Raw genomic sequence first — 12,122 nt, forward strand, 5'->3', positions numbered from 1 at the left:
GGGGTGGGGTCAATGGGGGTTACTGTTAAAAACGTTGTCAAGAACTGAGACATAGAGCAAGACTGAGAAGGAGAAAGAAAGAGAGAAGCGAGTAACTGAGAAAGACTGGAAGAGAATCAGAGCGTGACCCAGTTAACTCTTATCCATATGACTTCATCTGGTGCTTAATGCTGCTTGTGTCCCTCACATATCGACAAAGCACCTTGGCAACTGAAAAAAGAACTGGAAATGAGTGAGACTGAGCTCGAGGATAAGAGAGACAGAGAGAGGGTAAGTAGGTGAACGAGAGACACAGAAACAGAGACAAAGGGAGGCGGTGAAAGAGATAGATACACAAAGCACACTTAATACAGCCCAGGGAAGACTTCGCGGTGAAGAGGCGTTATGGGATGAAGAGGCGGGTGTTATGGGACACGACGGAGCACCAAAATTGGCAAGGGGGACTCAATGGGGAATGATCCTTTCTCACTTCCTATCAATAATTCCAGTTGCCAAATTGAGTGGAAGAGACCATTTCGGGAAGGGGCTACACTGCCGAGAACAAGGAAGGTCTTTGGCCCAAATCATACAAACGTCTTCATCTGATTCCATTTGACGCTGGTGTGGCAATACAGTGGAATGCGGAGCTTGTATCGCGGACATGATGGTTTAACCAGTTCAGTCCATTTGATGGTTTATGTGACGGGGAGCGAGGACAGAGGAGTACAGCACCAGGGAGAACTACTCAACACGGCCCTTTCAGCACCGGGAGCTGTCCCCCCCAATACCTACGGTTCACTCTCTCGTTCCCATAAGGGGAGCAGAGTCCGCCCAAGAGGGGAGTTGGAGTTGAGAACTCTTCCACTGAAGGTCTCCTCTCCTCTCCTCTCGCACTGACAGAGAGAGCCATGACCGCACTGGCAAAAAGCAGCAGTCGAGGCAACAGATGGACCGCATCCGATAGGGCGGACAGCGAGTTGGACAAGCGTGAGCTGGCCTGGTGAGATGGTCCCGGCGATGGGCGGCGACCCAGAGATTGAGCTTCGTGCTGGAATCCAACCTGCGGTCGAGGACGGACCGTGTTCCGTTTACCAGGGATAACCCTTAGTTTGTTGTGCTTCGTCTGGTAAACCCGGGGACTTCTGAGTTCATTGCCGTTATCGGAAAAAGTTACGCGAACAATTAAGGGCCGGGTGACCGTAACGATGAACTGAGATCCACCAAACTGTTCTGTCTGTCGTGCCTCCATCCCTCGCACCCACCTCACGGTTACAACTTGTGCACACAGGTACTGCGGATCTTCCCGCTGTTCAGACTGAAAATATTTGCCAACCGTTTATTAGTATTTGTATTATATTATATATTTAGTACAAAAAAAGTCAGCTAAATGAACGAATGCGGTACGGCGTAGAAAGAGAAAGTGATGTCGTTCATCTTTTCTTCTCACGGTCTGGCTAACTTGTCATTAAAAACGTCCATCTGACAATTTTTCGGGAGGGTTGTTTGTTCTGCTTTCTTCTATAAACTTATTGACAACTTATATCAGCAGCCTGACACATGCTAGTTTTTACATAAAGTGTTGGGTTTAGTAACAGCACTTCATCCTTGCGCATCACGCACCGGGGCAGTGCAGTTGTTAAGGAACTGACCTTTGGCCAACAGATTCATATAAGCCCCAAGTCCCAAGAGATGGCACTGAATAAAGCGCTTTGCTTGAAAGACTTCAGGAAAAATACTGTCAGCCTCAAGATGTATATTGTGTAATGTCAGTTTAAATTAAAGCAAAAGGGAAAACATCAAGCGGTTATGTCTGGAATTTAACATGTTTTGATTATTGTATGAGGGGGCACGGTGGCACAGCGGGTTTGGCCTGTTCCCGCTCTCTGGTGGGTCTGGGGTTCGACCCCCGCTTGGGGTGCCTTGCGATGGACTGCCGTCCCGTCCCGGGTGCGTCCCCTCCTCCTCCGGCCTTGCACCCCGTGTTGCCGGGTTTAGCTCTGGTTTCCCGCGATCCCACTCGGGACAAGTGGTTTCAGTGTGTGTGTGTGATTAATGTATTTCCCCACGACTTACTCTAATGGGTATTAGTGGTTGCACAGACTAGTCGATTTGTCGACTTTACCGCTCTGCGATGACGCTTTAAGACAACAGGTGAGGAGCCTGGTGGGTCATTGCAGCAAACCAGCAGCAGTTCATCAAGTATGTGGAAATACTTCACTACAGGTGAAGCCTGTGCTACTGTCACTTGCAAAATATGCAAGTCTGTCCTGAAGTGCAGCAAAAGTACAAGTGCAATGCACATTCATCTGAAAGAAAAGGGATCCGTTAACACCGGCAGAGGAACGATCCAAATCGGTCTGTTTGCATTTATGTTTTTTGTTTCAAAATTGAAAAACGAAACGCGAATCACGACGCCTTCGTTCGCGTTTGCTTAAAAAATGAAAAACAAATAGTGAATTAACTAAACGAGAAAAACGGCTTTTTATTGTTTCTGAGCACACGCGCGAAAAGAAAACAAGGACTTGTTTATTCATTTTCTCTTTTCGTTTAATGATACAAAGTGTAGGAATCAAAATCTCACAATACCAAATATGATGAATGTCCTAAAGTGTGCAATATTTCCCATCTAATGGCAGCAAGTAACGCTACAGTCTCACAACACCTGGGCGGTGCAAGAGGACGTGGGTTTGATCCCCGCTCAGTCTGTGTAGAGTTTGCATGTTCTCCCTGTGTCTGTGCGGGTTTCCTTGGGGCGCTCTGGTTTCCTCCCACAGTCCAAAGACATACTGTTCAGGTTCCCCAAAGTGTGTTAGTTGACAGAGAGATTGTGCTCCACTGATGTATGGATGAGTGACCCATCGTAAGTAGTGTATCTAGCAGTGTAAGTCACCACGGTGAATAAGGTGTGTGGGCTGATAACACTACGTGGAGTTCATTGGAAGTCACCTTGGAGAAAAGCATCTGCTAAATAAATAAATGTAAACGTCTAACAAGTAGCCTAACCTGGACGTAAAAGTGAGCTTCGCAACTGGTGGCTTTTCCTCGGGAAAAATGTCCACTCTGGAGCCATTCGAGCAAATGATAAATAATATAAAACATTCAGAGATCGCAGACAATAGTATAACGTGGTGCCGCGCGGAGTTCTTCGATGAGTGTCCGAAGATTTTGCGCGCGGCACAACATTGTAAGAAGAGGACCATCTATTGCCGCTTTAGAAAAGCACCTAGTGATTAATTCTGAGTGAAGCCAGCATGTTCGACGAAGCCGCAGATGGATTATGCGCGGGTTTAATTCGTTTACATGCAGGTTGTTCGGGAATACCACAAAACGAAATAACCCAATCGAAAGAAAGACGGCAAGAAACTATAAATGAGGCATACGGAAAATATTTTACATTTATACGTCTGTTGTCAGCATACGCATTCAGTTTGAGAATACAGATTGTCGGTTGTTGCAAAGCATTCCTTTCTCCTGTGTTTTTATTCACGACGTCATCGGCGATTGGTCGACGTCGACTCGACTTTCACCGCATAACTGTCGGCTTAAAAAAAATCTGGGGTCGTGCAACCCCTAGCGGGTGTACGGAAGAGGGAGGGTCCTGCGGCAGACAGCGCTATCGGTGCCGCTTCGTCTGCCACGTGGGCATCGGGTTCGCTTCATCTCGAGGAAGAAGGCCAAGAGTACGGCCATGCCTCGGGTCCGCCAGGGACTCGTGCCAAAGCGAACCCACGCGAAGGCGTACTACGCAGCGGTATTAAAAGAGAACACGTCAGGCTTTAGGGGACGACAGGATGCAGGGGTGCAGGTCGGAACCGGAGATCTTACCAGCCGCAGGTGGCGTTAACAGTGGGTGTCCGGGGTGGGAGGGGTTGAGGACGGACGGGCCACCTTTCGCCGTGACAACTGCGTGGTCAAGGTAACGTGGCCAAAGGCAGCTTTGCGGCATAGGGTGTGCAGTCACTCCCGGTCACTTAATGGTCACACGAACATGCAGCCACACTCACATGAGATGGAGAGGAGGTGTCAGCAAAGAGCTCACTGGTGAGGTGAACACGGGGATGGAGATGTTAGTTCGGCGTTAACAAGGCAGCAGACGCTATTTAGACAAACATATCGTTGAAACAAACGTCTGACGAATGGGAACGCGAACAATTTACCACACTCTCACGAGTGCAGGAGTCCGAAACGAAACTAAAAGTAGAACCTCATCTTTTGCACGTATTTATCGGTTGCAGAATTTTGACCTTTTCTCAAGCCGCAAATCGAGATCGTCAATCCGCGGTTACGAGGCCTCCGCTAAATACTAAGCCGTCTTCAGTAAGGTTAAAAAATGTCTTTGATGGAAAACAAAAGGTGTTTTGTACAAGCGATGCTAATTTCAACGTCAGTTGTTTCTGAACATTTCGTTCGTTCACTTCCCAAAAGAGTTGCATTTAAATTACTCTTTGGCACAGTAACTCATACACACATCGGCTGACGCCGCTTGTCCAGAGCGGGGTCGCGGCAAGCCGAAGTCTAACCTGGCAGAGCAGGGCGCAAGGCTGGAGGGGACACACCCTGGACGGGACGCCAGTCCATCACAAGGACCCCAAGCAGGACTCGAACCCCAGACCCACCAGAGAGCAGGACCCGGCCAAGACCGCTGCCCCACCGCACCCCCCATGCAGTAACTCTCTTCACCTCTCGTATCTACAAACTATATTGCTTTACTCAGAGTGTACAATTCTGTGAGGTGTGCCACCGAGACCCACCCGTAGTCTAACACCGAAGTGTAACCATGATGCCCCACCCCATGGCTTGACTCTGCCCCCCCCCACTAACTTTTGACTGTTACCTTTGCTGCGATTGCGGCGGCTGTAATGTGGGACGAGGAGCTGTCCTCAGTGGAGGCCACGCCGCTGTCTTTCTTCTCCTCATCTTCTTCCTCACACTGCACACCCTTGTCCTCGGTCTGCCTGTGCGGGCTGGTGGCAGGAGGTGGGGACAGGGGTGGCGGCGGTGACGGCAGGTCCTCCAGCTCATCGCGAGCCTCCTTCACCTTAACCACAGCATCCCGCAGCAGGTCGATGGCATGTGGCAGTGCTGGTAAAATAAACTGAAAACACTCCTGTTGGAAGAAGCAAGAAGAGAGAATTACTGCGTTTGCGTGCACGCGTGTACATGATACACTTGCGGTATATGGAGCGTATTTTCTGAGTTTTCTCTGAGACGGGTTGTGATGCATGTGTGAATGTTTGCTTAGCATTTTTACGTTACTTTTACATTTATCCATTCAGCTGATGCTTTTCTCCAAAGCGACTTACAATTATTTCCCCATTTCTTTATAGGATTCAAACCTGCAACCTTTGGATCCAAAGGCAGCAGCTCTAACCGCTATGTTAAAAAAGACTGGGTAAGAGAATGCGGACATATCCGACTGGTTCGCCGGTTCTCCCCTAGAACCGCACGCTGCTCGACGCTCATAGCTTATAGAACACGAAAGGAACCACGATTTGCCGAGGGACCCGTTCATCATTTTTCCCGCCTGATTCCGCAACATCCTCACGTGGTCGGATCCTAAGATCCTCCTAGGAGCGACCTCTGGAAGTCACATAGACTGAGGTGGTCCTCACATACAATGACACTGGAGCCAACAGCATCGGATCTGAAACCCAAGCCCCATCCTTCCTCCCACAACCGCCCTATAGACTTCCCCCGGTTGTCTTCTCTGGAGGGCAACTAAAGCTCAGAATGAGCCTGTCTGAAGGGACTCTACCCCACAGAGACACACCGCTAGAAACCCAGCAGCAACTGAAGGTAAATGGGAGGCAGCGGAGGCAATCTATTAGGCCTGGATGTCACGGTAGGAGGAACCTTTCACTTGGCATCTCAACAGTCCATATGGCACCACGCGTTCCCCGTCCTTCTAAACAGATTGTTCCTCCTCCTCTGCCCACCCACCACTCGACATCCCCTGCGCTCCCCTCCCCCCCCCCCATCAAAACACAAAAACCAACAAACTCACAGACGCGACCAAAGAGAACACGTAGTAGAAACATTCTGTTGCCCTCATTCTGAGGATCCTTTCCCTTCTAGTCTCAGAATTTTAATCTCAGCCTCAGTTTGAGGAGTTCAGAGTAAAGCAGAAAAACACAGCTAAAGGTGTCGATCTCCGTCAACACGGGCTGCAGCAGGTCCAGACCCATTTACGGGCCTTTTCCTAATCGAGGGCAAACAGATGATATGTTCTTGCACGTTTTAATCGCCGTCCCCAGCGACCATATCGTGATGTTTCTGTTTTGATCGGTACCATCCACGTGTCATCTAGCTGAGACAGATACATGGAATATCATTATAAAGCATTCTTTCATACGCTCCTTTGTTAAAGCTGCATGGAAACGCAGATCTCATGGTGGAAGTGACAGCATTCTTGTCAGACCACCTACTAATTAACCCCATATGAAAAATAATCGCGAGCGCAGAATGAGTCAAAAGTTTGAGTACGCGTGCCGGAAACCATTCCTTCCAGAGGCATTCAGTCGACAAGTTCGATCAGGAAATAAAGCAGCACGTCTTTGCAGCTTTTCCGCATCAGCTCCCAGAGACGTGGGATGCTTCTGCGTTGCTCTGCTTAGACTCTTCCGTCCAGTTTGTCCCACGCAAGAGTTGCCCCAAGAAACGTGCTCAAACCTTCGGCGCTGCAAATATGAAAAGTAAACGCAAGACTTAGGACAACTGCCTGCGGTGAATCTCTTAATTGGTGATTGCAACGACCTCGGCAAGAAGAGCAGGACCTCTTAGGAACAACGGCCGAGGGACACGCCGGAAGGACAGGACAGGGGCGGATTGTTCGCGGTGTTGGGACAACGCTGGGGAAATGTACAATGCGGAAAAGCTCTTTCCATTTCAGAGGTGTTAACAAGAAGCTGTTGACACACAGTAACGCATCAACTAGAGAAAAATCAAAGAAAAAGAAGTGGCAGAGACAGGGATTCACGTAGACACGCCACCCAGACACACTCCTCGTCCCCGCTCGCTCTCACCTGGGAGCCCTTCTTGCTGCCGGGCAGGTTGATGATGAGCGTTTTCCCTCGGATGCCGCACACGGGCCTGAGCAAACACACACGGTGGACACATCGCTGAGCAGCTGGCACGAACGAGCCTTCTACCCCTCCATTCAGCCCTGGCGCTTACCTGGAGAGCATGCCCAGGGGCGTGACGTTGAGGGAGCCCATCAGCATGGCCAGCGCCATCCCCGGGGCCTCGCGCTCGATCACCTCCTTCGTGGCCTGTGGGGAAGGGGAAGGGCGACCGCTTAGAGGGGTGCGCCGGGAACCTTCCGGAAGGCACGCACGCCGTAGCGCCTTCGCTCACCCGCTACTAAATGGAACGGGGAACATTATGCCGCGTGGAGTCTGCGCGTTCTCCCCACGTTCGCACGAGTTTCCTCCAGGCGCTCCAGTGTCTCGCCACAGTCCAAACAAACATCTTTCAAGTTAACTGGAGACTCTAATCTGCCTGTAGTGTGTGACTGTGTGAGTAAATATGCGTGAGTGGCTACTCTACCGTAGACCGGCAATCCACCCAGGGTGGTCCCCGCTCGGCCCTGCACTCCGTGCTTCCGGGATAGGCTCCGGACCCCCGCTTCCCCGACTTGGACAAGCGGTTAACGACAGCGAGCGAGTGAGGGGGACTATTAAATCCCCCAGTCCCTCCTTCATCTAACCCTCCTCAAGCGTGTGACGGTAGAGCAAAGAATGACGTGGAGGCTCCTTCTGAGCGCAGAAAACAAATGAGTTATCCATGCGAGTCAGAGGTTGGAGACTGACACGCACGCAGAACACAAAGGCAGGACACACAATGGGAGTGAACTTCATGAGGGTATCAAGCCCTTCTAGGATAATTGCATGATGAGCGATCTGCTCTCCTGCCGGTGTCTGAGACAACATCAGATACAGCGCAGACGGGTCCGGGTTCGCGCCTTTATTTCCCCTGAGTTCAGAGCCTTAATTACGCCACGTGCTAATTAGCAGTCGGAAGCCGTGTCGGCGACGAGCAGAAACAAACACGGGCGGCGAACGTTTGCTCGTGAGGCGGCCCTCTGTTCGGGATCTCCCACCGAAGAGCTGGAGGTGAAAATAAGTGACGAAATGACCGGCAAACAAAGGACAATCAGACTAAGAACATGAGACGCCACCGCATGTCGAATGTGTCTCTGATCATAGTCAATTGAAAAGTAGAAGTGAGCAGGCCACACGCACACACACGCACACACAAGAGGACCTGAGGCCTTATACCTCTGGCGTGACATCACGGGGCGCAAAGCCTGTACCCCCGGTGGTCAAGATGAGGTTTAGCTCCTTCTCATCGCACCAGTCCATCAGCGTCTCCTGCGAAACAGAAAGGGGAGATGGCGGTGGGGGTGAGAGGAGGCACCGGTCTTGCTGCTTGCTGCCCGTACACACAGAATAGCACATGGATCCTGCTCAAGGAGACGTGATAGGTGGATGGGATGTCAGCACCCTTACCTTGATCTCATCGATTTCATCGGGGACAATTTTGTAGGCAGAGATTGTGCCTCCGAGCCTGAAGGAGCAGAAACACACAACAGCAGTGAAAGCTTTTCTTTTTTTTTTTTTTTTTTTAAATTGCGGCTACAGCTGATGCATCTTGGGAAACACAATATTCCTAGTGTCATTTCGGAGTACTGATGGGAGCAAGGCCTTCAAAAACCTGAAACGCACACCTGGTCAAACTTGACCCGTAGCGACTACCTGCATGGTTCAGAAGGCAAGGGAGGAATGGAAGCGGGTTGCCGGGTCCTTCTGCTGCACGTCAGGGGGAGGCACACAGAGCTGCCGCCCACGCCAGGCAGGACTCGAACCCCAGACCCACCGCACGAGAGGGCGCCACCAAGCCCGCCGCACAACCCCTAACCCGAACGCACACCCATACACACGCGCATCTACATAAAGAGCAAGACATACAGGACAGGGACACTTTGCACTTTCCTTTAAAAGAATTCAAACAGCGACTAAATACAAGTTCACATCTCTTTTCTAAAGTAATATCACACCACAACTGTCTCCAAGGTGATCACAACCACAGTGCGGGCTGCAGCTTTTAACTGTCTTTGTAAGACACACACAGTCTGAAACCACTTATCCCAAGCGGGATCACAGCGAACCGGAGCCTAACCCGGCAACACAGGGCGAAAGGCTGGAGGGGGAGGGAGACACACCCAGGACGGGACGCCAGTCCATCGCAAGGCACCCCAAGCGGGACTCGAACCCCGACCCACTCGAGCTGGCAGGCACAAGCCAAATCCGCTGCACCGCCGCACCCCCTTGCCTTTGTAAGACACGCAGCAGCAATTCCAATTGAACTATGGCAGATTAATCACTTAAATTCAGCATGCCACCTTTTTCACATCAAGCCAGGCAAAATGTACCACACAAAAAAATGACTTTATAGTAGAAATGAAATGGCAGGACAGCATAAGTGAAATAACACCCGAACCTTGGCGCCCTCTTGTGACAGATTTACTTGGGAAAAAATGCGCAGTTCTGCTTCAGCACTAGTTAAATAACCTGAATATATATACAAGGAAATTACAATCTCTTACAAAAATGCGTACCTTTTTTTTATACAAAGTAATAACTGGTACTATTATTATTAATTTAGATGAGGCTTTTCAAACTTGCTATTACTTTTTTGTTTATACACCGGGGTCATTTTTAATGTACCAGTAAACACCTTGCATGAGTGTAGCGTAGCAGGAGTTGGAATTCGAATGAAGGTGTTTGAGTCCTTATACACATAAATTATAAATGTGCAACCATTAACACGCACAATGTCTACAACCGCTTGTCCCAAGTGGGGTTGGGGCGAAACCCGAGCCTAACCCAGAAACACAGAAGTGGAAGGGGACGCACCCGGGACGGGACACCAGTCCATCGCAGGGCACCACAAGAAGGACTCAAACCCAAGACGTGCCACACAGCGGGCACTGGCCGAACCCACTGCGCCGCCACATCCCCCTGCAACCCTTAACTCATTCACTTAAATCGTTGCATTATGCTGGGATTTTTTTTCAGAGAACAGGCTGAAGACTCACTTGTGGTATAAATGTAGGAATGTATGAATGAATGAATGAATGAATGAATGAATGAAAGTTTATTAATACAAGAGGGAAATTCTGTTTGGCTGTAGCGCCATAAAATACACAACATATGCACAGACATACATTGAGGAAAGAGAAACAAGTAGATCCATCCAATTTCGGTAACTGCTTGTCCCGAGCAGGGTCACAGTGATCCAGATCCTATCCCAGAAGTATTGGATGCAAGGCTCAGGGGGTGACACCCTGGACGGGACACCAGTTCATTGCATGGGACAAACTGTTTGTTTCCGTAAGACCAGCCTTCCCGATTAACCCACGATCCTGCTGGCATGCGTGAAACTTGTGTTTTAGTCGGACTGTTTACAGAAAAGATGCCTGGACAGGGATGACAACGTGAGATTTGACACGGGAAAGGTCTGAGGAGCTGCTTCACTCTGGCACGGGTGTGTACTCTGTTTTACTTCTTAGGCTTGTGTACCCTCTTACTGTTGGTGAATGTTTAAATAAAGGGTGATGAGGACATTGTCCCTCCTCCCTTTGTGCTGACAAGGCCATATGCACCAAAACCGTATAAACAGATTTAATAACATGAATAGCCTCACATTAGTGTAAATAAAGCCTTAATATTAAAACATGTAGGGCCAGCTGGCTGACAAGGCAGGCTATAGCGTTTGTTAGGGAGGGTGAAGGAGTTAGAAAGGTAAGGTGGGAGCACTCATTGTAAAGTCCTGGGCTCCTGGCAAAGGCACGAGATCGGCAACTGACGATCATTCGAGAAAGGGAAGTGAGATTTCCAGCACCCGTCAACGAGACATTGCTAAAACCAGACATCGTGCTGCTGTCCGAAGCTTCTGCGCAAGTTGTCTTGCCGGGGCTTACAGTCCCACGAGAAGGACGCATGGAGAAGGCCAATGAGAGGAAGGAGATGAAGTGGAAGGAGCTAGTGAAAGAGGGCCTTTTGAAAAGTTGGAGGGCAAGGTGTATGTCCACTAGAGGCTGCAGGGGCTTTGCCAGAAGGTCTCTGCATAATAGGGCCCACAGGGAGGGCATCTAGGTGGCTGTGGATCAGTAGAGGTGAGATGGAGTTGAGGTTAGTGCCACCTGAACAGAGCCTTGCTCAGATTGCCTGAGTGAGGATGTATTATGCTGAAAGACCCAAAACACCCCACCTCTCCCTGGTTATATGACGGATGATGTATGCAGCTCCTTGTGAGTATAGTGGTACGTATCCCTGCCTGTCACATAGGAAACCGGGGTTTGATTACCCGATGAGGAAAGTAACCAAACCTTTTATCTACAAGACTTGATCATCCGCTATACCCCAACCAGGGTGCTACACTCCTCCACATCTGCCTGCTTGGTGGTCCCACGCACAAGGGTTAAAGCATGAAGGTTCTTGGTTTTGGCTCCATTGTGGTGGATCGACCTCCCCCTCTCACTCAGAACTGCTGAATCTCTGTTCACATTTAAAAAGGGTTTTAAAACTCACTTTTTCCAGGCTCACTTCGCCCATGACCTCATAAGTTCATGTAAGGTGTAAATGTTCATGCACTATAACTTTAAGATCATGCCCAGATAAAGCTTTACACAGTTATTCCTGCAATGTAACCCAAATGTTTATATGTATCTCAAAAAAAAAATTACTTGGAAGGTGATCAGGAATCGTGGATATTCTGATAAAGTTTTATGCAGCTACTCGTGTGAGGAACATTGGTTGATATGGTGGAAAGAAACAAACTAACTGCACTTAAGAATCACACATCTACAGCTATGTCTCTTTCTCCTAATGCAATGCACAGATTGTATTTTCTATGAGATGGACGTCGCTTTGGAGAAAAGCATCTGCTAAATGAATAAATTTAAATGTGATGTAAATGCAATAACCCTATATTAGGACACTATAAATCTTTCCCCAAATTATGATGACAGCTATCAACACAGGGAATACAAAAAGTAAACTTTATAAATCACAAAACAGGAGCATATGGAAATACCACGTGTGCTGTGCATGTATTTTGCCATGCTGAAAATATACTTTCCT

At 49.2% G+C, this 12,122-nt stretch overlaps 1 protein-coding gene across 3 annotated transcripts in view; it reads right to left on the reverse strand.

Annotated features, from left to right (window-relative positions):
- Positions 1–12,122, reverse strand: part of gphnb (gephyrin b) — a 78,629-nt gene that overhangs the window by 28,380 nt on the left and 38,127 nt on the right. For all 3 annotated transcript variants that reach the window (XM_018735250.2, XM_018735249.2, XM_018735251.1), the window contains 5 exons: positions 8,487–8,544; positions 8,256–8,348; positions 7,153–7,247; positions 7,002–7,068; positions 4,814–5,086 (listed from right to left, as the gene is read on the reverse strand). In XM_018735250.2, coding sequence (XP_018590766.1) covers positions 4,814–5,086; positions 7,002–7,068; positions 7,153–7,247; positions 8,256–8,348; positions 8,487–8,544 — 586 coding nt within the window. The remainder of the gene's footprint in view (positions 1–4,813; positions 5,087–7,001; positions 7,069–7,152; positions 7,248–8,255; positions 8,349–8,486; positions 8,545–12,122) is intronic.

This window comes from Scleropages formosus, chromosome 1, assembly GCF_900964775.1.
Source record: "Scleropages formosus chromosome 1, fSclFor1.1, whole genome shotgun sequence".
Classification (NCBI taxonomy): domain Eukaryota; kingdom Metazoa; phylum Chordata; class Actinopteri; order Osteoglossiformes; family Osteoglossidae; genus Scleropages; species Scleropages formosus.